At 44.5% G+C, this 27,526-nt stretch overlaps 1 protein-coding gene across 8 annotated transcripts; it reads right to left on the bottom strand.

Annotated features, from left to right (window-relative positions):
* Positions 1-27,526, bottom strand: tfe3a (transcription factor binding to IGHM enhancer 3a). Of its 8 annotated transcripts, none has more exons than XM_010900971.5 (11): positions 27,200-27,526; positions 23,392-23,505; positions 11,845-12,085; positions 9,932-10,156; positions 7,856-7,951; positions 6,449-6,487; positions 5,375-5,498; positions 4,026-4,082; positions 3,580-3,655; positions 2,346-2,514; positions 1-2,063 (listed from the first exon to the last, which is right to left on the bottom strand). In XM_010900971.5, exons 1-11 carry the CDS (start codon positions 27,346-27,348, stop codon positions 1,608-1,610), a joined length of 1,746 nt encoding a protein of 581 aa, XP_010899273.1. In that variant the 5' UTR covers positions 27,349-27,526; the 3' UTR covers positions 1-1,607. The 8 variants fall into 8 exon arrangements, with proteins under 8 accessions (XP_010899273.1, XP_010899275.1, XP_010899274.1 ...); XM_010900973.5 differs by having other exon boundaries at positions 2,346-2,493; XM_010900972.5 differs by having other exon boundaries at positions 5,381-5,498.

Here is a 27,526-nt window from a genome sequence, read left to right as displayed (position 1 = left end):
AATGTATGTATAAGGTATGCGTAATGTATGTATAATGCATAATGTATGTATGATGAATGTCTAATGTATGATATATGTCTAAGTCCAAAAAGGCCATTAGGGATCCCAGGTTGAATTACTCTGGATGATGATTAACATGTAAATACAGTCAAAAGCCACTGTCAATAACACTGTATGAGGAGTCATATAACAGCTACAATACTGCATTTAAGTGGCTGACAGGAGGGTTAAAGTAAGTCATGATAATTAAAATCAGTAACAAAATAAATGCAATTACGTTCTCAGAGTTTCTCTCCAGTTCCTGAAATTAACGGATTTGATTCCAGTGATAGTGACCTGTGACCTGACCCTGGCCAGACGGGACCACTGACCTCCCCCGGCCAGACGGGACCACTGACCTCCCCCGGCCAGACGGGACCACTGACCTCCCCTGGCCAGACGGGACCACTGACCTCCCCTGGCCAGACGGGACCACTGACCTCCCCTGGCCAGACGGGACCACTGTCCGCATTAACCCTTAAGTCCACAGTTCCACTGACTGGCTGTTCAACCTGATTTTCCTTGATGACTTTTGGCACACTAGAACACAATATCAACACACTAGTGCAGGATATATGACATTTCTAGAAGAAATAAATCTGCCTTTTTATCGCGCCAACGGAGAACAGAGCAATCCTTTTTTTTTGCAAAATCCATAAAAAAAAATCTGAGGTCTCATGATACATCAAAACTCCTAATGGTGTTGAATGTTAAATGTAATATTTGTGGCTTTCTGAATATCTGCTGTAATTAATCTTTGTTTCATTGAAACAATATGGCCTAACTCCCGTTCCTACTTTTTGCATATAGATCTATCATATAGAGTGCTCAGCATTGCTATTCACAACTACGAAATAAAAAATGTACATAAAAATAGGTGAAAATCTATGTGTACTTACATCTGCTCTCTGTAGTCTACCATTCTGTTTTAATGCTACAAAACAGCTTTGAGTTCTCCGTAGATTTTCCATTTCTCCATCTTTTGTTTTACAAGCATGAAGACAAAACGTAATGAGAGCTGCATTGGATTGCATCATTGTGGCCAGGAGGTTTTCCCAAAACGCTAACTTGAATGTCTATTTTCCCCAAAATCTCAAGTTTCCAGAAATCCCAGTTAGAAGACTGCTGTTTTCATAAGTCAATAAGCAGGTCCAGAAATCTAATGCAGGAATGTCTGGAAAACATGGGAATTTTAGGGAAATGTATCGGAATTTCACAATCCTAGATTAAACTAAAACTTTTGACACCACTGTGATGAAAGGATTTAAGCCATGCAGGGTGAGTGAAGGCTCCGCCCCAAGTGTAATTGGAGGCTCCGCCCTCTAGGGTAATTGGAGGCTCCGCCCCAAGTGTAATTGGAGGCTCCGCCCTCTAGGGTAACTTTGTTCATGACATTGGAGTAAGTCAAACATAACAGCAAATTCATTTTCAGTTGTAATTAGCCTAAGGTGTAGGGGCTAGGATTTAGCCTAGGATGTAGGGTTTAGTCTAGGATGTAGGGTTCAGTCTAGGGTGTAGGAGTTGGTTTGGGTCAAAGGTCCTCCGGGGTTAGGGATGAAAGGTCAGGGTTATAAGTCCTCCTCCATGCTGAAGCTGCTCCGACGGCTAGAAGTCTTGGAGGCTCCTGGAGAGACTGACGACAGCAGGGGGTCGTGACCCCCAACCGGGGACATCCCCATCCCTGCGTCATCCATCAGGATGTCCCCCAGGCCCATGTCTGGCAGAAGGGAGGAGTGGAAGGCCCGGGTTGACGGGTCGTCCAGCTCAGAGAAGCTTAGAGAGTCCAGGTCCAGAGGGGAGGCCATGTTCATCAGACCGACCGGAGAGGCGGAGGGGGGCGGGGACATGAAGGAGGAGGCGGCCTGCAGGCCTGAACCACCACCCAGAGACAGAAGGGTCTTGGAGAGGACGTCGCCTGTGCTGGGGTCCATGGACTGTGATATGCTGAGGTGCGAAGAGGAGGAGCCAAGGGAAGAGGAGGCGGGGGTTGAGATTCCGTGGAGGCGGGCCTGCATCTCTAGCTCCTACATAGACAAAGAACAAAAATGTTCAAAGGTTAAACTTTAATAAACATTTTTAAAACAGGTCTTAGCCGGGCATTATTAACAACCTCTCAGAAGTTGTGACGCTGCTTTGCTTAAGGAAGGTACAGTAGAATAGTCGCGGCCATATGACACTGGCCTGAGGGACGCCACAGCTAATTCATTTTGCATGACACAATTTAACCTGTAGCACATTTAAAGAGACATGACAATTTCAAGTGAATATCACACGGAATAAATGACCGACAGTCTTATTATCCTGACCTGTATACGAAGCAGAAGGCTACGGTTGCTGTGCTCCAACTTCTTCTGTTTGGTCTCCATCTCCTTAGCTCTCTGCTGGTCTTTCTGCAGCCTCCTGATGTAGTCCACAGATGCCTTCAGGATGGTGCCCTTGTTCCAGCGCATCTCCCTGTCTCCGTAGCAGGGGGGTCAGTAAGGAGAAGGGAACAGCGAGGTGAGTAAATAGCTATGGTAGTGAGGGGAGTCAGTAAGGGCTGAGGAACAGCGAGGTCATTAAATAAGTTCAGTCAGAAGAAACGGTCCTCTACAGCTCACAGGCCTCTACAGCTCCATCTACTCCTGTAGGTCCTGGAGACTCCTGTGGACATGAATGAGAGGTGGGGGTTCTGGCCCAGGGACAATCTCATCCCATCCGTCATCCATTAGGATATCATCCAGGCTTATGTCTTGGTTGGATAATTGACGGTCTGGGTTTATTTTTGCCCCGGTCGTTAGATTGGGGTTACGGTCTGGGTTTATTTTTGCCCCGGTCGTTAGATTGGGGTTAGGGTCTGGGTTTATTTCTGACCCGGTCGTTAGATTGGGGTTACGGTCGGGGTTCATTTTTGCCCCGGTCGCTAGATTGGGGTTAGGGTCTGGGTTTATTTCTGACCCGGTCGTTAGATTGGGGTTACGGTCGGGGTTCATTTTTGCTCCGGTCGTTAGATTGGGGTTATGGTCGTTAGATTGGGGTTACGGTCGGGGTTCATTTTTGTCCCGGTCGTTAGATTGGGGTTACGGTCGGGGTTTATTTCTGTCCCTGTCTTTAGATTGGGGTTACGGTCATTAGATTGGGGTTACGGTCAGGGTTTATTTCGGTCCCTGTCTTTAGATTGGGGTTACGGTCATTAGATTGGGGTTACGGTCAGGGTTCATTTCTGTCCCGGTCATTAGATTGGGGTTACGGTCGGGGTTCATTTTTGCCCCGGTCGTTAGATTGGGGTTACGGTCAGGGTTCATTTCTGTCCCTGTCTTACGGTCATTAGATTGGGGTTACGGTCAGGGTTCATTTCTGTCCCTGTCTTTAGATTGGGGTTACGGTCATTAGATTGGGGTTACGGTCAGGGTTTATTTCGGTCCCTGTCTTTAGATTGGGGTTACGGTCATTAGATTGGGGTTACGGTCAGGGTTTATTTCTGTCCCGGTCATTAGATTGGGGTTACGGTCATTAGATTGGGGTTACGGTCAGGGTTCATTTCTGTCCATTGGTACTCACGGGTCACTAGATTTTGGGATGAGAGCTCCCAGCTCCTTGATGCGATCATTAATGTTGAACCTTCTCCGTCTTTCAACTAGAAAGAACAGGAATATGCCAACATTGTCACCAGCTGTCAAACTGTTAGCCATAATAACATACATTTAATTAAACAACATGTCACTCAGTGATATCACTGTATTTTAGCATTCAGTTAAATTGTCCGTTGATAACAACATCATGAGATTATATTTTAATGAATAATAGAGTAATGGTAAGTCTGTTAACAAATAAACATGTTTTATGCTGACCTGTCCAAGGTCATAAGGTTAAGCATAACTTACTCAAATTGCTGTATCTACAAAACCTGACATGCAAACTTCTTGGAAACTGAATTATCAGTGGAGTAATGAACAAAATATAAAAATATTGATTTTCAGTAAAATATCTATTTAATCTGTACTCACTCTGGTTGTGATTGTCTTTCTTCTGTCGCTCCTTCATCATTGCCTTAGCCTCCACCTCTACAAGACAACATAAAACACATAGGTTAAGCCTCAGTCTCTACTACACAGAATATAACATGAATATTTAGGACTAAACCATATTTAGGACTAAACCATATGACTGAATAACTCCCTGAAAAGCATATGGCAATATCAGTGAGGACTGGGTAACGAAAAAGATCTTGAAACAGATACAAATATAAAAACGTATGTACATGTTCAGAATTACATTAGTTAGAAAATACAACATAGCCAAAAGACCAATATAACAGATAGTGAGAATGTCCTAGAGATCTTTTACGCAGACATTAAGTAGTGAAAATAGGAAGAAGAAATGGCTAAGCGGAAGCATGACTACAGGGTTTACTGAGAGCTGAGTTTGACTGGAAACACCCAGATGAGATTTAGACGATCAGGGTGCGACGGACTGACTGACTGGACAGAGGAAGTCAGGGTGAGCAATGCTGAGTAAGAGCTTTAAAAATATAAAGACAGAAAGGTAGCGGAGGGAGGGAAGAGGAGAGGAGGAGGGAGGAGGAGAGGAGAGGGGGAGGGAGGGAGGAGGAGAGGAGAGGGGGAGGGAGGGAGGAGGAGAGGAGGAGAGGAGAGGGGGAGGGAGGGAGGGAGGAGGAGAGGGGGAGGGAGGGAGGGAGGAGGAGAGGGGGGAGAGGGGGAGGGAGGGAGGGAGGGAGGGAGGAGGAGAGGGGGAGGGAGGGAGGGAGGAGGAGAGGGGGAGGGAGGGAGAGAGATTAAGTGATTCCAAGAGAGACGCAGTGCGAAGCAGAAAAGGAGTAAGAAAGAGAAGGATATAATGAGGGGGAAAAAGAGATACAATGAGAGATAGAAGGAGAGAGAAGGAGAGAGGAGGAGAGAGAAGGAGGCAGTACAGCATGTTCTGTTACACCGTGACAAATACTGATCCCCCATAGAAGCTTCACTTCCCAAAACGAAGAGTCATCACACATAATTTAAAACAACAAATGGACATCGGGTGAAAAGCCCAAATATGCTGTTTGTTTCGGCAGCCAGAAGCCCCTTGCCACAACCTGAATCTGCCAGGGAACCACAAACACACCAATGATGCACCTGTTGGTCCTGTTCTCTCATTTACCTGAAATGATATGTAGCTTTTCAACCATATTGAAACAGACTTAATAGCTTTGCATCTATTTATTCTCATTACTAAAACTATTGTTCTTGTTGCAGTCGGGGGTTAATAGGTTTTGTTCCCTTATTGTGGTTGGTCTGTCAAAACAGAATAAAAGAAGGATAGGAGCATATTGAGTGTGATTTAAAGAGGAACTCTTTACCAGTACCGGTTAACTCAGTCTTAACATTAGGCACGTCCGCAGGGCAGGAGTTGGAGACGGTGATGTTTGGAGCAGTCACCCCTGCCGTGTGGTAGACATCCAGAAGGTTTCCAGACACTGGAAGCTGCAAACACAACATTGTCACAATCTGTTAACAACTACAGCTGTCAGAGATCAACAACATCCCACATGCAAGAACTTAATATGCCACGATATCCAAGCCACGGCGCTTCATTCATTGTTGGCGACCCAATCAACCAATCAGGAGCCAACTCCACAGATAACACGTTAGGAATAGGAATTCTACATAACAGACAGGGTGACGGAGCAAAATTCCAATCACATATCGGGAATTCTGCAAACCAGGATTTCTGAAAGACAATTACTCACATTTTGATAGAAACTCTACACTCAAATAATACTTTCAAGTTCCGTCATGGTATTTCCTAGTTTCAGGATTGACACACTGCCTTTTCAAGTATAGGTACTAAATATAACAGGGTGTCCATAGACAAAGTAGCATTGACCCTTAAGAGAAAATCATCTAAGTTAAATCAATACAGATAAACACAGTACAAATCTTCTGCTGGGTCCTTTAAAATATGTCCTCTGTTTCCCATTGTTCACATTGAACCACAGCGTGGTAGAAACTCAGCGTGGTGGTAGAAACGTATAGAGACCCACCAATTTCATGCTAACATCATTTAGACAGAGGCCTTTTTCTAAAGCGACTACTCTATACATTTCCATATGCTGTCGTTTGAGGTTGTACTACAAATTCCAAATATGAATTTGAAAGGTACTGCCCCTTTAACAGGCACCATGCTCAGCCCTCTAACGGAACACCATGTGCGTTAAATTATCTACCAACGGTCAATATGACCACGACACAGTCCACCAATCACAACAGAATACTGCATTAAACAAGCTGTAAGCATGTTTCAAGATAAACTAAACCCGGTAGACAGCAACAAAATCAATTCAGTAAGAATGTGAAAACAAAGCAAAGCAGACAATCAAACAACAACAACATAGTGTTAGGCAGGTTCTATGCAACAACAACATTTAGTTTACCTCAATCATCTTATTTCTTTTGTTATCATGCTGCTGCTCCTGCAAAACAACCAGAATCCTCATCTTTGTCCTGTTAAACCAAATCGCGCTCTCATACAGCCGCTTCCCCTTTCTAACGACAGACAGTTGAGAAATGGGGAAATGTCTTCAGGGGAGAAAAAAACCTCTCCTCTCTCTCTCTTTTCCAGTCCAGAGTTAGCTAACCCTCAGTTGGCTAACTCCCTGTCCAGGCTATCAGTGTTCTCCACGCAGCCAGCCCCCCCATTATCCCCCAGCACCATGCTGCCTGAATGACCCCGCCCTGCTGTGATCCAACATGCTCTGTCCAGGCCATTGTTAGCAGTTTGTCAGAAGTGTATGTTTACCTCGACCACCAGGCTGGATTCCACAGCCTCAGACGCAACATTTAACCGCCCCCGCCCCCCAAAACAACCAACCACTGACCTGCCACCACAAAACAACCAACCACTGACCTGCCACCAAAAAACAACCAACCACTGACCTGCCACCAAAAAACAACCAACTACTGACCTGCCACCAAAAAACAACCAACTACTGACCTGCCACCAAAAAACAACCAACCACTGACCTGCCACCAAAAAACAACCAACTACTGACCTGCCACCAAAAAACAACCAACTACTGACCTGCCACCAAAAAACAACCAACCACTGACCTGCCACCACAAAACAACCAACCACTGACCTGCCACCACAAAACAACCAACTACTGACCTGCCACCAAAAAACAACCAACTGACCTGCCACCAAAAAACAACCAACTACTGACCTGCCACCACAAAACAACCAACTACTGACCTGCCACCACAAAACAACCAACTACTGACCTGCCCCCTCAAAAAACAACCAACTACTGACCTGCCCCCCAAAACAACCAACTACTGACCTGCCTCCCAAAACAACCAACTACTGACCTGCCCCCCAAAACAACCAACTACTGACCTGCCCCCCAAAACAACCAACTACTGACCTGCCCCCCAAAACAACCAACTACTGACCTGCCCCCCAAAACAACCAACTACTGACCTGCTTCCCAAAACAACCAACTACTGACCTGCCCCCCAAAACAACCAACTAATGCTAAAAACAACATATTTGTGACATGCCACCAAAATACAAACCAACTACTGACGCGAAATTGGATGTCTGACCGCACAGACCAGCATGGACTCACTGAGGCACCACTATCAATGTGTTGGTAAGACAGAGCAAGGGTCATCTTTCAATGACCGTAAAAGAAAGGTCCTTTTTAAGTCACTTGGTAAAGAAGATGCTCATAGTGTCAGGGTTATGGCTTCGATTCCCACCAGTATGAGAAACTATTGAAATGCCTGCACGGACTACCGTGAGGATAAGAGCATCTGCTAGATAACGTTCTATCACATACAGTGCTAGGTAGCTGCAGGCCAGAGTCGATCAGCGTAAAGAAGTCATCGTTGAGACTGGACTGAAGACTCATGATGTCATCGATCACATCTTCCATCTGAAAGACAAGAGACAAACAGCTTCGGTGTCAGCAGAGGAAAAGATGACGTTATGAACATCCACCCACTCCCTAATGCAGGTTGTCTTTCATTGGAAAAACACTACAAACATCTACATAACCATTTTATGTATGAGTCAATCCCATCACATTGTCTTCTATGGATCTGTAATGACAGCATGCTTCTTGTAACGGCAGGATTCTATGTTCGATTCCCAGTATCTATCATGCACGCACACACGCACGCACGCACGCACACACGCACGCACGCACACACGCACGTTGTGGTTTTTGATTGATATAGATTGATATAGCTAGCGTGTTTAGACAGAGAACCAGATTGATATAGCAAGCATGTTTAGACAGAGAACCAGATTGATATAGCAAGCATGTTTAGACAGAGAACCAGATTGATATAGCAAGCATGTTTAGACAGAGAACCAGATTGATATAGCAAGCATGTTTAGACAGAGAACCAGATTGATATAGCAAGCATGTTTAGACAGAGAACCAGATTGATATAGCAAGCATGTTTAGACAGAGAACCAGATTGATATAGCTAGCGTGTTTAGACAGAGAACCAGATTGATATAGCTAGCGTGTTTAGACAGAGAAAGGTTGAGTCATCCATAGGAACCTCAATGAAACACCCAACACAGCACTTTAAGGAGCAACTAAATGGTTTCTTCCCACTTTCTACAAAATGGCTCATGCAGATGCTTTCTTTTCCTGAAACTCAACCACTCCTTAATTTCTAAACAAACCTGAGTAAGACTTTAGTCGACAAAATGACGTTTAAAGTAAATTTTGTGTCTGTAAAACTTGGTTCATGAACTTTGTTCATCTCTTCTGGGGCAGTTGAATTATGATTTCCTCTACAAGCCTTTAAAATGCAAAAAGGTGTAATCTGCTACCTAATGGGTTTGACCCTCAGTTAAATAAGGATGAATACATCAACAGAGAGCAACAGACCGCAGAGAACACCTCTATTTGAAGTCTGTGTGGCGTGAAGTGTGCAGAAGTCATTAGCCAAGACCTGTGGTATTTCACAGAACAACGTTGTACTAAATGCCCTGAGCAATGTGCAGGAGACAGACCTGCCCCAGGCAGACAGACTGACAGAGCAGCCCCAGTGAGACAGACAAGACAGAGCAGCCCCAGTGAGACAGACAAGACAGAGCAGCCCCAGTGAGACAGACAAGACAGAGCAGCCCCAGTGAGACAGACAAGACAGAGCAGCCCCAGTGAGACAGACAAGACAGAGCAGCCCCAGTGAGACAGACAAGACAGAGCAGCCCCAGTGAGACAGACAAGACAGAGCAGCCCCAGTGAGACAGACAAGACAGAGCAGCCCCAGTGAGACAGACAAGACAGAGCAGCCCCAGTGAGACAGACAAGACAGAATAGCCCCAGTGAGACAGACAAGACAGAGCAGCCCCAGTGAGACAGACAAGACAGAGCAGCCCCAGTGAGACAGACAAGACAGAGTAGCCCCAGTGAGACAGACAGACCGACCAGACCCAGACAGACAGACTTTTAGGGTTAGGCCTGTGGTATTTAACAGTACAATGTACAACCAAACACACATTGACCCTTCTATTGTTATTACAGGGGAACTCCTGTTGGGTTTAAAGGAAGTGAAAGACCCAGAGACTGTATAATACATAAGAAACCAAAATGTACTAAAATCTATGTTATGTCTAAGTTCTCATACCATTGTGTTGTCACAGATAGCATACTGTTTTAGTACAGGAGGATACAACACCAACATTTGGACTATTAGAACACAGGTGATTCTAACATAGCAATGTATTGTGTAGAACAGAGATAACTGCAACAATATAGAAATGTACATTATAGAACAGAGGCGGTTGTAACACAATAGAAATATAATATTGAGTGTTGAATACAACAGAGGTGGGTATAGAAATATGTTGTCTAGAACAGAGGACGACAGTCATGTGTAAAACAATCTCATACCTCCTCTTTGTTGGAGGTCAGACTTAGGACAGCCAGGGGGCTGCTCGGAGTGCTGCTGGCTGCAGGCTGGAGCTCAGGGGCAGAACCAGACTGAGGCGAAGGGGAAGCACCCATTGTCTGACTGGTCAGTTTGTTCCCCAGAGTGGAGGAGAGGTAATGTTTGACCTGCTGACGCTGAGAAGCCTGGATGTGGTACTTGGTGGGATTCTCCAGGTGTGTCTGAACCTAGAGGAGAGATGGAGGAGAGATGGAGGTAGAGAGATGGAGGAGAGATGGCGGCAGAGAGAGGAGAGATGGCGGCAGAGAGAGGAGAGATGGCGGTAGAGAAAGAAGGAGAGACGGAGACAACAGACAGGAGAAAATGTAAAACTGAAAAACAAATGTTCTAAATTATTTTGCATATATCTTGACACACTGTGGTGGAACCAACTGTCTTTAGAAGTCACACAGTTAGTTGAATGGAGTCCACCTGTGCGCAATTAAAGCGTTTCTCATGATTTCAGGTTAAATACGCATTTCTTTGTGAGGAACCACAGTTGGTTAGTACAATGCCTAAACAAATCAATAATCATCAAATTACATTATCAAGACGAAAGAACATTCCAAGCAAATCTGGAATAAGGTTTTTCAAAAGCACCAATCTGGGGCAGAACTTCCAAGGCACTGAATACTGAATATCCCCCCAGAACAAAGTACAGTTGATTGTTAAGAAACGGAGAGAATTTGGCGAAAGTGTGAAACTGTCAAGAACTGGATGTCCTCAAAAACTGAATGCGGGTGAGAAGGGCACGGGTCAGGTAGGCCATCAAGAAGCCAACGGCAACTTTAAAGGACTTCCAGCTGAGCTGGGAAACACTGCGAACACAGCGACATCAGCCCGGCGCTTCCCAAAAGAAGCCTTCCTTGGAGAGTGGCAAAAAGAAAGCTATCGTTAAACAAACTGACATCAAATCTTGGCTATAGTTTGCCAGAAGACATGTGGAAGACTAATATTGTCTAATGAGAACAAAATATATATTTTTGGCCTCAATGCTAAGCAGCAATGTTTGATGCAAGCCTAAGACTGCACGTTATCCTGAGAACATAATCCGTCCCGTGTAGGATAATGGCGGAAGCATTGTGCTTTGGGGATACTTCTCTGTCAGGGCTTGAAAAACTTGTCAAGATAGAGGACAAAATGGATGTAGCAAAGTAAAGCGTAATCCTGGAAGAAAATCTTGCAAGAGACCTGGGACTTGGGAGAACATTCTTCTTTCAGCAGGACAATAACCCAATATATAAAGCTAAAGCCAAAATGGAGTGGCTTAACAACAAAGATCATTGAATGGCCCCTTCAAAACCTGCACATCCAATTAAGAATATGTGGAATGAGTTGAACATTCCAAGTTAAGAAATGTCCCCAACCACAAAGTTTGAGCAATTTTGCAAAGAAGAAAGGGGAAAAATTACTGTGTCCAGATAGAGACATATCCAAATAGACTCTTGATGCTATTGCTGCAAAAAGTGGCTCTAACAAATATTGAATCAAGCGGTTGATACTTGTGCAACAGATTATTTTCTGTTTGGTTTTTGCAACTCATTTACCACAATCTGCACTTCATTTAAAAAAAACCTCATATATATTTTGTAATGGTCATAAAAATAAATAAATAAAATAAATTGCAATTTCATGTTGCAACACAAAATGTGGAGAAGTCCGATGCTTTTGAGAGTGACTGTATAACTGGCATACAGTTTTTGCTAATCTGACCTCTCAGGTCTATTTACTAATTAAATGTGATAGGCTCCCAATAGTATTTAATGAACACAAACAGATAAGACGTTTGTGGTCACAAGCCAGAACATTGAACAAATACAGCTTGGAATTTTAGTCCAAACCCCCCACTCTTGCCCAAACCCCCCAAGGGACATACCTTAAGAACCTCCACAGGGACCTGGGCAGGCGGTGGTCGGGCCCCAGGGTGGCCGGTGGCCATGGAGATGGCGGGGGAGGAGTCAGTGGAGCGTTGCTGGGCAGAGGATGCCTGCTGTTGTGCCTCTCTCCTCTCCTGGTCCTGGGCCTGTTGCCTCATTAGCTCCTGCCTCATCAACACCCGTGACGTCATGGCCGTGCCAGAGGAAGGGGACGCCGTGTCTGAGTTGGGCTGAGATGGACTGCAGGGGAGGGAGGGGAGACAAAGATATATGCAGTGTTGAATAAACCAAAGTTCATGTTTAAAAATATACACAACTCAAAAAAATTAAGGGAACCCCTAAATCACACTTCTGGTCTCTATGAACAAAGCACATTAAAGATCAACATCTTAACTGTTCATTGTGTAACTTGTTGAGAACAACATGACTTAACAACGCTCAATGGAAACCAAAATCACCAACCGACTGAGGGCTGGATTCAAACACACCAAAAATGTAAGTAAACAACAGAAATCACAGGCTGTTCCAACTTGCATGAATTTCATCAAAGCAACTCTTAATGTGACTCAGTAGGGTGTATGGCCCACACATGCCTGTAGGCTCTCCCGATTATGCCTGGGCATGCTCCTGATGAGATGGCGGATGGTGTCTTGGGGGATCTCCTCCCAGACCTGGATCAGGGCATCAGTAAGCTCCTGATGAGATGGCGGATGGTGTCTTGGGGGATCTCCTCCCAGACCTGGATCAGGGCATCAGTGAGCTCATGGACAGTCTTTGACGCTACTTGGTGGCGTTGGATGTAACGATACATAACGTCCCAGAGGTTTTCAATTGGATTGAGGTCTGGGGCATGTGAGCGCCAGTCAATGACATCAATGCCTTCGTCATCCAGGAACTGCCTACACACTCTGGCTACATGAGGCCGGGCATTGTCCTGCACCAGGAGGAACCTGGATTTCATCCCGGTACCTAACAGCAGTCAGAATACCGTTGGCTAGCATGTGGAGGTCTGTGCAACCCTCCAAGAATATGCCTCCCCAGACCATCACTGACCCACCACCAAACAGGTCATGCTGGATGATGTTGCAGGCAGCATAACGTTCACCACAGCGTCTCCAAACTCTATCACATGTGCTCATGTGAACCTGCTCTCATCTGTAAAGAGAACGGGGCGCCAGTGGTGTACCTGCCAATTCTGGTGTTTTTTGGCAAATGCAAATCAAGCTGCACGGTGCTGGGCTGTGAGCACAGGGCCCACCAGAGGACGTCAGCCCTCATGCCCCCCCTCAGTCAGAAACAAGCACACCAGTAGCCCGCTGGAGGTCATTTTGTAGGGCTCTGGCAGTGCTCCTCCTTTTCCTCCTCATACAATAAAATTTATTTTTTCAGTCAAATATATTTTGACTGAAAAATAAGTCACTCTTTGCAGATGATGTTGTCGTGTTGGCCCCTTCTAACCAGGACCTTCAGCATGCGCTGGGACGGTTTGCAGCCGAGTGTGAAGCGGTGGGGATGAAAATCAGTACCTCCAAATCCGAGGCCATGGTCCTCAGTCGGAAAAGGGTGGCTTGCCCACTTCAGGTTGGTGGAGAGTGCCTGCCTCAAGTGGAGGAGTTTAAGTATCTAGGGGTCTTGTTCACGAGTGAGGGAAGGATGGAATGGGAGATTGACAGACGGATCGGTGCAGCTTCTGCAGTAATGCAGTCGATGTATCGGTCTGTCGTGGTGAAGAAAGAGCTGAGCCGCAAGGCGAAATGAGCTTTCTCCGCAGGGTGGCCGGGCGATCCCTTAGAGATAGGGTGAGAAGCTCGGTCACCCGGGAGGAGCTCAGAGTAGAGCCGCTGATCCTCCACATCGAGAGGGGTCAGCTGAGGTGGCTTGGGCATCTTTTTCGGATGCCTCCGGAACGCCTTCCTGGGAAGGTGTTCCGGTCCAGTCCCACCGGGAGGAGACCCCGGGGAAGACCTAGGACACGCTGGAGGGACTATGTCTCCCGGCTGGCCTGGGAACGCCTCGGTGTCCCCCCAGAAGAGCTAGAGGAAGTGTCTGGGGAGAGGGAAGTCTGTGCATCCCTGCTTAGACTGCTGCCCCCGCGACCCGGCCCCGGATAAGCGGAAGAAGATGGTATGGTATGGTAATATATTTATAAAGCCCTTTTTACATCAGAAGATGTCACAAAGTGCTTTTACAAAACACCCAGCCTTAAACCCCAAGGAGCAAACAACAGTAGTGTTGAATTTTCAGTGGCTAGGAAAAACTCCCTAAGAATGCCAAAATATAGCAGCGTAAGGCCTTGGGACTGAGAAAGGTGGGTCCGGCGACACTGTGGCCCTATCCAGGGGAGGCCCCGGACAGGGCCCAAAAGGCAGGAAATCAATCCACTCACATTGCCAAGCATCAACCAAAGGGACACCCACCAACCGCAACCCCCCTGATTGAGGGCCGTGTTTTGCCAGCAGAGTACAGCCCAGTTGCACAAGTGCACAATAGAGAGACAACAACAAGCCAGTGACTCTGACCGCGAGAGGCATTGGAGGGAGGGCATCCCAGTGGCGACGAGAGCCCACCTGGCAAGACAGCAGGGGTGGACATTATCAAGCCTTTCTGGTCACCTTCACGCCCCTGGGCCAGGCTACACCTAATCATAGACCGTGCTGTAGAGATGAGTCTTTAGTAGACACTTGAAAGTTTGCACTGAGTTTGCATTTCTAACCTTAATTGGCAGATCACAGTAGTGGAGCTCTATGAGAAAAGGCCCTGCCTCCGGCTGTTTGTTTATAAATTCTAGGTACAACTAAAAGGCCTGCATCTTGCGATCGTAGGTTACGTGTAGGTATGTATGGCTGGATCATTTCAGAGAGGTAAGTAGGAGCAAGTCCATGTATTGATTTATAGATTAACAATAAAACCTTAAAATAAACCCTAACAGCCAGTGTAAAGAGGCTAGGACAGGAGTAATGTGTTCAAATGTTTTTGTTCTAGTTAGGATTCTAGCAGCCGTATGCAGCACTAATTGAAGTTTATTTATTGATTTGTCAGGGTAACCGGAAAGAAGAGCATTGCAGTAATCTAATCTAGAAGTAACAAAAGCATGGATTCTTTTATCTGCATCAGTTTTTGATAAATGTTTCGAAGATGAAAAAAAGCATCTCTTGAGACATATATTATATGTTCTTCAAAGGAGAGGTCAGGGTCAAGGGTAACGCCAAGGTTTCTTACAGTTTTTTGGGATACGACCATGCAGCCGTCGAGGTTCACAGTGAGATCTGCTAACAACGCTCTTTGTTTCTTGGGTCCTAAAACGAGCATTTCTGTTTTCCTTGAGTTTAAGAGCAAGACATTTTCTGTCATCCACTTCCTAATATCTGAAACGCATGCTTCCAAAGTAGCCAATTTTGGGGCTTCTCCATGCTTCATTGAAATATATAACTGTGTGTCATCCGCATGACAGTGAAAATGTACATTGTGATTCTGGATGACGTCACCCAGAGGCAGAATATATAGTGAGAACAATAATGGCCCCAGAACCGAGCCTTGAGGAACACCAAAACATACCTTTGACTTGTCAGAGGATATGCCATCCACACTAACAAACTGATATCTTTCAGATAAATAAGATTTAAACTAGGCTAGAACATGTCCACGTAGCCCAATATGGGTTGAGAAGGGAGTGATCAATAGTGTCAAAAGCAGCACTAAGACCAAGAAGCAACAGGACGGATGCGGAACCTTTGTCTGAGGCCATTAGAAGGTAATTTGTTACCTTCACGAGTGCAGTCTCAGTACTATGATGGGGTCTGAAACCGGACTGGAGCAATTCATAAATGTTATTTGTCTTCAGGAAGGCATTCAGTTGTTGGGAAACACATTTTTCTACGATTTTTGAGAGTAACAGGAGGTTCGATATTGGCCTATAATTGTTTAATATGTCGGGATCCAGATTAGATTTTTTTGTAGAAGACGCTTCATTTTCCCTATATTTTGTGAGTTTGGTACACATCCGGTGGAAAGGGAGCAGTTTATTATGTTCAACATTGGCAGACCTAGCACAGAAAGTAGCTCTCCACGTGTAATGGCTCCTCTCCTGGTATCTCCATCATGCTTTTGAGAGTATATTGGGAGACAGAAAACCTTGCAATAGTACATATGGATGTGTCATCCTGGAGGAACTGGACTACCTTTGCAACCTTAATGGGCTGCAGGTACCGCCTCATGTTACCAGTAGTGACAAGGACACTAGCAAAACACAAAACTAGAGAAGAATCAGTCAGGAAAGGATATAAGGAGACCATTCCCATTTGGGGGTTGTCTTGCTGTTGCCTCTCCAGTGCACCTGTTGTCACTTTCATTTGCACCAAAACAGCTGACATTGATTCACAATCGCTTATGCTTCCTTACTGGACAGATTGACATCCCTGAAGTGTAACTGACTTGGTGTTACACTGTGATGATCACATGTTCCCTTGTACACGGATGCAGTCTAAGACAGCCCGGAACAAAAACATTTTATTTAGGTTAACGAACGTCAGCGTTTCAACCAAACGTTTTCCTCAAAACCAGTGTCCTTGAAGAGTAGAACAAATAATGACACAACGCAACAAAATAAAACAGAGTTAAGGTCAATGACAGAACGCTACAATATGAACCTGAGTTAAGGTCACAGACAAAACATTTCAACATGAAACATGAAAAGATATAATCAAATATTTACAAAAATGTGAGGGGTGTACTCACTTTTGCAAGATACTGCATATCCTTTTTAGCACAAATAGAAATATTCACACAGCACAGGTGTCACAGGTGGATTGTCTTTCTCCCCACCATGGGAGTCCTTTCAAATGTTTTTCACTTTTTCTTTTTACATTTGCTCCCAAGACACTTAACACTGCCAGGGTTGCAACTGAAAGAATACAGCAAAATGTATCTTACATGCAATAAGAATTCATCCAAGCAACACATTAACTTATTGGAGAACACAGTTGTAATTATAGTCAGATCTAGCTGTACCGTAATGATGTGGCAGTGATAATGATAAGCCTTGTAACTTATGCATTTACACAGTCTGCATGTTTTTTTGCCAGCTTTCCTTCTTGCTTTTGTTGCATGCTTTTATTGCATGACATAAGTATTTGATCACCTACCAACCAGTAGGAATTCCGGCTCTCACAGACCTGTTAGTTTTTCTTTAAGAAGCCCTCCTGTTCTCCACTCATTACCTGTATTAACTGCACCTGTTTGAACTCGTTACCTGTATAAAAGACACCTGTCCACACACTCAATCAAACAGACTCCAACCTCTCCACAATGGCCAAGACCAGAAAGCTGTGTAAGGACATCAGGGATAAAATTGTAGACCTGCACAAGGCTGTGCTACAGGATAATAGGCAAGCAGCTTGGTGACAACTGTTGGCACAACTGTTGGCGCAATTATTAGAAAATGGAAGAAGTTCAAGATGACGGTCAATCTCCCTCGGTCTGGGGCTCCATGCAAGATCTCACCTCGTGGGGCATCAATGATCATGAGGAAGGTGAGGGATCAGCCCAGAACTACACGGAAGGACCTGGTCAATGACCTGAAGAGAGCTGGGACCACAGTCTCAAAAAATAACATTAGTAACACACTACGTCGTCATGGATTAAAATCCTGCAGTGCACGCAAGGTCCCCCTGCTCAAGCCAGCGCATGTCCAGGCCCGTCTGAAGTTTGCCAATGACCATCTGGATGATCCAGAGGAGGAATGGGAGAAGGTCATGTGGTCTGATGAGACAAAAATAGAGCTTTTTGGTCTAAACTCCACTCGCCTTGTTTGGAGGAAGAAGAAGGATGAGTACAACCCCAAAAACACCATCCCAACCATGAAGCATGGAGGTGGAAACACCATTCTTTGGGGATGCTTTTCTGCAAAGGGGACAGGACGACTGCACCGTATTGAGGGGAGGATGGATGGGGCCATGTATCGCGAGATCTTGGCCAACAACCTTCTTCCCTCTGTAAGAGCATTGAAGATGGTTCGTGGCTGGGTCTTCCAGCATGACAACGACCCGAAACACACAGCCAGGGCAACTAAGGAGTGGCTCCGTAAGAAGCATCTCAAGGTCCTGGAGTGGCCTAGCCAGTTTCCAGACCTGAACCCAGTAGAACATCTTTAGAGAGAGCGGAAAGTCTGTATTGCCCAGCGACAGCCCTGAAACCTGAAGGATCTGGAGAAGGTCTGTATGGAGGAGAGGGCCAAAATCCCTGCTGTAGTGTGTGCAAACCTGGTCAAGAACTATAGGAAATGTATGATCTCTCTAATTGCAAACCAAGGTTTCTGTACCAAATATTAAGTTCTGCTTTTCTGATGTATCAAATACTTATGTCATGTAATAAAATGCTAAATAATTACTTAAAAATCATACAATGAGATTTTCTGGATTTTTGTTTTAGATTCTGTCACTCACAGTTGAAGAGTACCTATGATAAAAATAACAGATGACTTCTACATGTTTGTAGGTGGGAAAACCTGCAAAATCAGCAGTGTATCAAATACTTGTTCTCCCCACTGTCTATATATATATATATATATATATATATATATAAGACAGACAGACACATTTGTCTAAAATGATCGTTTTCTTCTCTTGAATGAAATTAGATCAGCAGCTACATGGTAGTTACTGAAGTAAGTCACTGGTGCATTGAAGCGTTGGGTAATTATTTTTATGATCATGGTGACATTAGGTATTGATTACTGCTATTTAGTTCCTGTGCAGAAAAAGAAAACAGATCAGACTTCAACTCCCATTCAGACCCATTTTTTTCATGACATGCCAGTCAGGGATTTCCGTTCGTCTTGATTGCCATGTGATTGTAATACAAAATCACAAAAATCAGAGGTCAGTTTTGAAGAAGGACATGTGAAATTACAGTGCATGCAAAAAGAACAGAACAATATTTCACACGACTCCGCTGCCACATGGAGATCTGTTTCCTTACAGAGAAATACTGAATCTGGCTGTGCCTCAGTGGGAAGCCCCTGGAAAACAAAACCTTACACCTTAATAACTGCACCCTTCGCTGAACCCAACCTTCACAGAGGGTGCATCTGTCCTAAAATGGCACACTTTCCCCCCGCGTAGTGCACTACTTTTTCACCCGGGGCCATAGGGCTGTGTCAGAAGTAGGGCTGTAGGTGCAACAGGCAATTTGGAAAACAAACAACTAATTCTCCTCTAGGAACATAATCGTCCTAGTAGTCGTACCAATCCCACCGAGGAACTCCCTGCGAGACCCTGGATCACAATTCAAACCAAACACCCTAATACAGAGGGGGTAATGTACCTCGATGCCTCCCACCACACAAACCCACTAGGGTCAGCGGCACCATCTGGGTTTGTGTCTAACATTCCTTTGACGCCTATTTGACCATGCCCTGTAGTGTCAGCAGACGTTTTTCTATCTGAAAGGTATCAGAAAGGAATGTTGTCAACAAAGAAGCTGATAGATTTGTTTTCTGCAACAGGCCTAACAATGATTTTAGCAAAGTTCTGCTGCCAGCACCGTGTAAACGGCATTTTCACACATTATGCCCTTACTTGTTGTGGCTTTAAGGTTCTGACGCGCAATGCTGACTGAACCAATCACAAAGTCTCAAAGAAATGATTCACACCTACCTAGATATTATTCTTCAGGCCTGATGCTATAAGGCAAAGCTAGATGGCTAGTTAATACAGTAGCTAGTAGTAGCTAGTTATTAGCCAGACGTTTGCGAACTTGCAAGCCAACTACAAAGCTGTAACGCAAACTTTAAAATGTGCGTGTGCACAACTCAACATTCCTCATGCTTGCAAAGCTAAACAGCTAGTAAACATGTAATACTATCTGCTGTTATCATGCACACGAATGTTATTAAAAAGTTAACTAACTAGCACAAGAAACCCATCTTTCAAGAAAGAATGAACACTCCCTGCAACTCGATATAGACTCAAACCCTCATCTTGCCAGAGACTATTTGCACTGTTGAGCCCTACATCTCATCTCCCCAGAGACTTTGTAACGTAACAACATATTCCAGGTTGGGAATACTTATTATATACACGTATATGAACTGGCAGCCGTGCCTATGTATTCTTGCTGTGTCACTGTGATTGCACCGCGGGAAATCCATGGGTTGAGTAATCTGACGCCCTGCTTCACAGAGCGAGAGAGGAGAGAGAAAACACCTGGACAACGTACAGACTCAGCAAGCATGGCCCTGCTAGAGAGAGAGGCCACTATTGAGAGAAATGGCTGCTGAGAGAAAACATGCAATGTGCCCAAGGTCAAAAGCTGGTTAAATGAGGACTTAGATCTCACTTCCCCTCTCCATCGCCATGACCAGACGGCACTGGGTTAGCATGAAAGGAGGAGAGGGTTGTTTGTGAGTATTAATGTTAAGGAAGTCTCAACTTTATGCTGGTTTATGCTACTTCATAGTAAGATGCAGATGGAAACCCTGTTATCTACCAAATGTCTGTAATCTATATGTTAACCCAGGGAAACTGACAAGTTTCATTGATCCAAGTAATTTTTTTACCAACAGGTAAACTGTGCAAACAGAGGAAACAAAAAACCTGGATAACTTTAACTCCGCCCACAAAATACCGGCTCACCTTCACTCCACTCATAAAATCCTGATATAATTTCACTTCATCCCCTAAACACTGGACCACTTTCAATCTACCCACAAACTCCCAAAACACTGGACCACTTTCAATCTACCCACAAACTCCCAAAACACTGGACCACTTTCAATCTACCCACAAACTCCCAAAACACTGGACCACTTTCAATCTACCCACAAACTCCCAAAACACTGGACCACTTTCAATCTACCCACACACTCCCAAAACACTGGACCACTTTCAATCTACCCACACACTCCCAAAACACTGGACCACTTTCAATCTACTCACAAACTCATAAAAAACACAAATCACTTTTACTACTCTTATAAAAGCCTGGATTACTTTTACTCCATCCACATAACTCCTTCATCCTTCCTTTTGGCAAATATTTTTTTGCTTCCTGCATACAAGCATAACTCAAACAGGAAGCACCAGTGACTCGCTCAGTAAGGAAGAGGTCAGATGAAGCTGACGCCAAACCATAGGACTGTTGTGCAAACACAGAATGGATAATATTTTGGGATTCATCAGATAACATTGACATGTTACTGTTAGCAGCAGTACTGGCTTAATCAAGGAATGCATTGATGATGTCAGGCACAAAATGATGACAATCTCCACCTTAACATCAGCAAGAAAAAGTAGCTGATCGTAAAAACAAGGGGGAAAACAATCCTCATTCCCATCAACAGGCAGTTGGCAGAGGGCTTCGTGTTCTTCATGTTCTCATTACTAAGTCACCATAAGTTAATATCCAAACCAGACATATTAATTCATATTGAGCTAAATGTCTGAGATGCCACTTTCTGGAAGCAGGACAAAAAGCTAGTCCCTCAATATACCTTAAACAGCATTTTGGGTATTCTTATCTTTCTGGGTAGCAGTTGGGGTCACCATTCAGGAATTAAAGTCTAAACACATTTGTTCAGGACTAACACAAAATCCTACTATGCTGGTTATGACAAGCTGCCCACCAATGTAGACTAACAGTTGATCTAAAAGTCTATGCTGGATCATGTCCCCCAAGACTCAATGGGCCTGTCCCCCAAGACTCAATGGGCCTGTCCCCCAAGACTCAATGGGCCTGTCCCCCAAGACTCAATGGGCCTGTCCCCCAAGACTCAATGGGCTTGTCCCCCAAGAACCTAGAGGCGACCTAACCTTAATGACTATTGTGCAGTAGCACACATCGCTAGTCATGCTATTTTGTGAAAGACTGTCCATAGCTCAATTAGTAGCATTATGCCAAACACTCCGATGAACACCCTGCCCCAACAGATCTACAGACCATCTGTAGGGAACTCCAAACTGCCCTCTCCACCTGGACAAGAGGATTCCCTATGTGAGTGTGTGGTTCATTGACAACAGCTCAGCATTTAACAACATTATACCCTCCAAGCTCCTAGACTGTTCTCTTTACTACAGCATGGCAGGCCTGGTGTGGGGTACCAGACTATTCTCTTCTACAGCATGGCAGGCCTGGTGTGGGGTACCAGACTATTCTCTTCTACAGCATGATAGGCTTGGTGTGGGGACCAGACTATTCTCTTCTACAGCATGGCAGGCTTGGTGTGGGGTACCAGACTACTCTCTTCTACAGCATGGCAGGCCTGGTGTGGGGTACCAGACTATTCTCTTCTATAGCATGGCAGGCCTGGTATGGGGTACCAGGCTATTTTCTCTACAGCATGGCAGGCTTGGTGTGGGGTACCAGACTATTTTCTCTACAGCATGGCAGGCTTGGTGTGGGGTACCAGACTATTTTCTCTACAGCATGGCAGGCCTGGTGTGGGGTACCAGACTATTTTCTCTACAGCATGGCAGTCTTGGTGTGGGGTACCAGACTATTTTCTCTACAGCATGGCAGGCCTGGTGTGGGGTACCAGACTATTTTATCTACAGCATGGCAGGCTTGTTGTGGGGTACCAGACTATTCTCTTCTACATCATGGCAGGCTTGGTGTGGGGTACCAGACTATTTTCTCTACAGCATGGCAGTCTTGGTGTGGGGTACCAGACTATTTTCTCTACAGCATGGCAGTCTTGGTGTGGGGTACCAGACTATTCTCTTCTACAGCATGATAGGCTTGGTGTGGGGTACCAGACTATTCTCTCTTGTACAGCATGGCAGTCTTGGTGTGGGGTACCAGACTATTCTCTTCTACAGCATGATAGGCTTGGTGTGGGGTACCAGACTATTCTCTCTTGTACAGCATGGCAGGCTTGGTGTGGGGTACCAGACTATTCTCTCTTGTACAGCATGGCAGGCTTGGTGTGGGGTACCCCAGGCTATTCTCTCTTTTACAGCATGGTAGTCTTGGGATACCAGGGCCTCAAGTCTGTAATCAGGAGCTTATATGGCTTCTAGCCCCAGGCTATAAGACTGTTGATTAAAGCTTCCAAATTAAATAATTAATAGTCAGTGATTATCAAATGTCTGTTTTTGAACTACCCAGTCAATCAACCACAATAGGCTCTTCCTACACACACTCACATATATACAGTAGTTCACTACAGAAACACACTAAAACACGCAATTTACATACGTTCATATTGCTAATGTTTATCACCTTTGCCCTGCTTTCCATACTGTATGTACATAAACATAAATGACCCGCACACCCAAACAAGGCCCTGCTAATTCCTGTGGACGGGATGTTTTTCATATCCCACAGTATGTTGTGTCTGATCTGGCCTAGAACAATGTGTGTGTGTGTGTGTGTGTACAGGTTTAACTAGTTTTGTGAGTACTAAAATTCCCCTCAGGGATAGTAAACATGGGAAATCTTCCACTGGTCCCCAAGGGTTCCACACAAGGCCTGTAGAGCCTAAAGAGTGTGTGTGTGTGTGTGGGGGGGGGGGGGGGGGGGTGTGAGTGTGTGTGTGTGGCAGGGGTGTTCACCTGAGAGAAATGGGTTGGCTCTTCAGCTGGTAGAAAGTGTTAGAGTCTGAAGAGAGAATGCTCTCCACCTCAATGTCTGCTACGATCCCAGACTCTGGCAGTAGAGGCTCCACGCTGAAAACACACAGACAGACAAACAGGGCTTTACATGCTGAGAGATGACCAGTGGTCCTGTCAGTACCAGCTGGAAACACGGTTCAATTCCTGTATGATAACTATATGTTAATAATGTCTCACTTTAACATTTTGTTCAGTTACCTCACGTATTAGGCAAAGGTTGGCAGGACAACTACACATCCCAGAACTATCATCCAACAGATCTAAATATCATTCCACAGGCACGCCAGAAGAGCTCTGACAGTAATTAGGATGAGTGGGTGGTAGCTGGCGGCACTGACTGGTGATGTCACTTCAAGCTTACTGCTCATTACACTCAGGATGTCCCCATCAATTGGACAAGACTGGGCTCGAACTGAGAGAAAGAGTAGCGATCGGTGTGGGGTTTACTTCTAATGTAATAAATGAATCATACAGTTGTCTTGTTAGTACTAATGTTTTTAATGCATCACATGGTTGTGCTGTTAGTACTAATGTATTTAATGCATCATATGGTTGTGCTGTTAGTACTAATATAAATAATGAATCTTATGGTTGTCTTTTTACCACTTAATTCATTAATAATATGGTTATGTTGTTAGCCGTTTTGTAATTTAAGAATAATAAGGTAGTGTTGTAGTACTAATGTCAATAATGAATCATACATATTTAGTACCAGAAAAGATAGAAAATTCCACAATATATGCAAATAGAATATACTGTAGAGCAGAACATAAAATATAGAGGAAAGCAGAAACAAGAACAGTTGAATAGAGCAGAACAGAAAACACTAGAATATAACAGTGGAAAGTACTAGGTTGTGAGGAACCGAACAGAGGTGATTCAGAATGGCCAGAGTATACACAGTAAGCAGAGAATTATACGGCTGTTTCAAAATGAGCATGCAGCTGTTGTTAGAAAGTCTTGTAACGTTATAACGAGGTCACTAATGAAACACAACTAATGTAAGTTAGTTCATATTATAGCCGGTTTATGTCAATACTAGTCGAGTAACCAAGAGTGAATTAACATAGATCATCAACGACCGGATACAAAGCACCGCAGACAGACGAGCTTGTAAACAGTGAAGCCCCGCCAAGATGTCTCGTTCTAGAATGACCACGGATGAATGACAGGCGAAGGATGAACCCAACACTAGCTCATGTTAGTGGGAAACAATGGCATGTGCTACTCACCCACGAATTAATTCATATAGTCCCTTTGCCTTTAGAAGACAAATAACTGTTAAGAGCTCTTAGCCTGGAACCGAACGATGGCATTCCATAATCTTTCCTCAAAATGTTTTGAATCGCTTCCGTTTACGCAGAAATGAATATGATTAATTGAACAACGACGGGTGCTTTATCAAAACCAATGACGTCCGTATTTTATAACGTTAAAAAATTGGAAGCCATGTTGTCATCGCAAAAGAGAAGGACGTTGCCTGCTGCTCCGCTCACCGGCTCAATCGAGAAATAAATAGAACGTCATCAACTTTTAACTACTTCCCGTGGAAAAAATAATTGAGCTCCATCGATCTAGCGACATTTGCAGAACCAAATCAAACAATGTACGTTGTGTTCCTCGAAAATTGGCTTGTTAAATCGTATTAGTTGCGTAGGGCAGCAGGCTACAGACCCAGAGAGTGGCAACGATAGTTACTAAAAATAGGACGCTTGTGAACTAAACCATAGAGCTATGACTGCCGCAGGAGGGAGTAGTCCCATACCTTTCTGTCAGACAATACGTTGTATCATGGTAACAGGACAGTTGGAAGGGGAAATAGTGTCCTGGTATTAATTATACTAAACACAGCCGCAGATTAAACGTTGTAAGAATCTTTCTCATCCAATGCTAAATCCTAACTATTGTGCAAGATGTTGATTACGTGAACAGAATTAAACTATTCAAAAAATAAAGTAGGTGACCAATAAAAACCTGATGTTTAGGCTACCTTTAAATAATGGCGTTAACCATACAAACTATAGGTCTAGCATAAGCCTACAAACTGAAGACAGGGGCCAAGTACAGTAGCCTACAAACTGATGACAGGGGCCAAGTACAGTAGCCTACAAACTGATGACAGGGGCCAAGTACAGTAGCCTACAAACTGATGACAGGGGCCAAGTACAGTAGCCTACAAACTGATGACAGGGGCCAAGTACAGTAGCCTACCAAATGAAGACAGGGGCCAAGTAGAGTGGCCTACAAATTGAAGACAGGGGCCAAGTAGCTGGGCCTACAACACGCTGAATAGGACAAATGACAGTAAAACACAGAGCAAACCACTCAACTCACTGCTAGTGTAATTCAGTGGAGATGTTGGCCAGACAATGCTAGGCTACATAACACCCGAACCTTGAAACTCTGCAGCGCCCAAATTCAACCCAGACCAGGAGAAGAATGCCCTCTCCCAAATGGCATTCTATTCCCGACACTTTGTCACTACTCCAGATCAGACGCTTTTAGGGCCCAGACAAAATTAGGGCACTATAAAGAGGAATAGGGAGCCATTTGGGACTACAGACTACAGGAAGCAAGAACGATAAAGGACCGGAGTGAGACCTTTTCTGCTGAGTCATTTCTACTCAGATACAAGGTCCACAAGCATTCTAGGCACACACTTTAAAACCCATTCACATCATAGCATATAGATTGGTTAACTTTCAAGTGTTACTGTTTAACTAGTCGATTACAACTCAAGACATGGCATAGTTAGGTATTATGCAATGTAACTGTTTTATACAACATTTGCACATTTAATGTGTTATGAAACAACTAACCTCAGCAACACAAACCTTTCGGCCTTGTGGAATTGAAATAAAATAAAATGGTTTCAGATTTCTATACATGCCTACTACGCCATCAGATAAGCTGGAAGCTCAGTTTTGCCCAACGCCATGTCCATGTATAGCTTAAATCACCTGGAAATAACAACCAGTTAATGACAATCCCCCTTTGCAAAGCATTCGTTGATGATAACTAGTTAGGTAGTTCTCTGTCATTGCCAGCCCATGCGGACAGGTAACAGCAAGTTATGGTTGTTTTGATACATGACTGGATAAGATCAACTGAAACGACACTATCTGAATATTAAGTACTTAATGTACCATCCACTGCTATCTGCCTGTCTGCCTGCCTGTGTGTCTGCCTATCTGCCTGTGTCTGCCTGTGTGTCTGCCTATCTGCCTGTGTCTGCCTATCTGCCTGCTTAAGTCGATCAGTCCCATTAAAGAGCCAGCAGAAGTTAAACACAAACATATAATAATAAAGCCAAAGTTTCGTGTTGTTGTTCTTAGATCGCTGCTTATTTTCCTACCCTCGCGATGACAAGCATTCCCTTCAGATTCATGTTGTCCTGTCCGTTAAGATAACAGATGCTGAAGGAGATGAGTCACCCAAGAGATCGAATAAGTTACCCCTCTGAGAGTCTGTGTGTGGGTGTATTAATGTGACCCTGCTAGGACAGAGACCCCTCTGTGTCCTTTATTGTAGATAACACTCCCACTCTGATAGTCAACTGCAGCTGCATATTCTGAGAGATTAATGCTGCTTGCATATTTACAAAACAAATGTAGTGCTTAGCGCGCTTCCTTTATTTTATTTGACGAGTAGCCTAGCAGGTTTGGCCTTAAACGAAATGATAGATACCACATATATCCAACTGAAAACATTATCTGAATGGTATGATTAACATGCGTAGTCGCCTCACCTGATGTAATTCAGAGCCTCAGACGAGTCTACAATGACGAACACCGTTTGCTGCTGCTCGTGCGGCGCCCGCTGTACCAGGATGCGGTTTTGATACGAATCAAGTTTCCCCGTTTCCTCGCCGTTCTGCCCCTGGTTAAAAGTAGACATATCTCTAACAAGTGGCTTCCCGAATTGCTACAAAGACAGCCGCAATCCCGAGAATCGATACAGCTACTCGACTAACCACAGACCGAGAGACTACTACTGCACAAACACAGCAACGTATGACAGCGGAGTTCGCTTCGTGTAACGGCAGATTCGAGCGGGGTTGGGGGGGGGTCGTGAT

Source organism: Esox lucius, chromosome 12, assembly GCF_011004845.1.
Source record: "Esox lucius isolate fEsoLuc1 chromosome 12, fEsoLuc1.pri, whole genome shotgun sequence".
Classification (NCBI taxonomy): domain Eukaryota; kingdom Metazoa; phylum Chordata; class Actinopteri; order Esociformes; family Esocidae; genus Esox; species Esox lucius.
Note: the sequence above shows the minus strand (reverse complement) of the source record. Positions and strands in the feature narration are given on the sequence as shown.

Coding starts and splice junctions, on each gene's coding strand:
- tfe3a (XM_010900971.5), bottom strand. CDS start 27,348: ATGTCTACTTTTAACCAGGGGCAGAACGGCGAGGAAACGGGGAAACTT. Junction 10,157..11,844: donor TCCCTGTGGAGGTTCTTAAG/GTATGTCCCTTG, acceptor TCTCTCCTCTAG/GTTCAGACACACCTGGAGAA. Junction 2,064..2,345: donor GCCTTCTGCTTCGTATACAG/GTCAGGATAATA, acceptor TTGTCTATGTAG/GAGCTAGAGATGCAGGCCCG.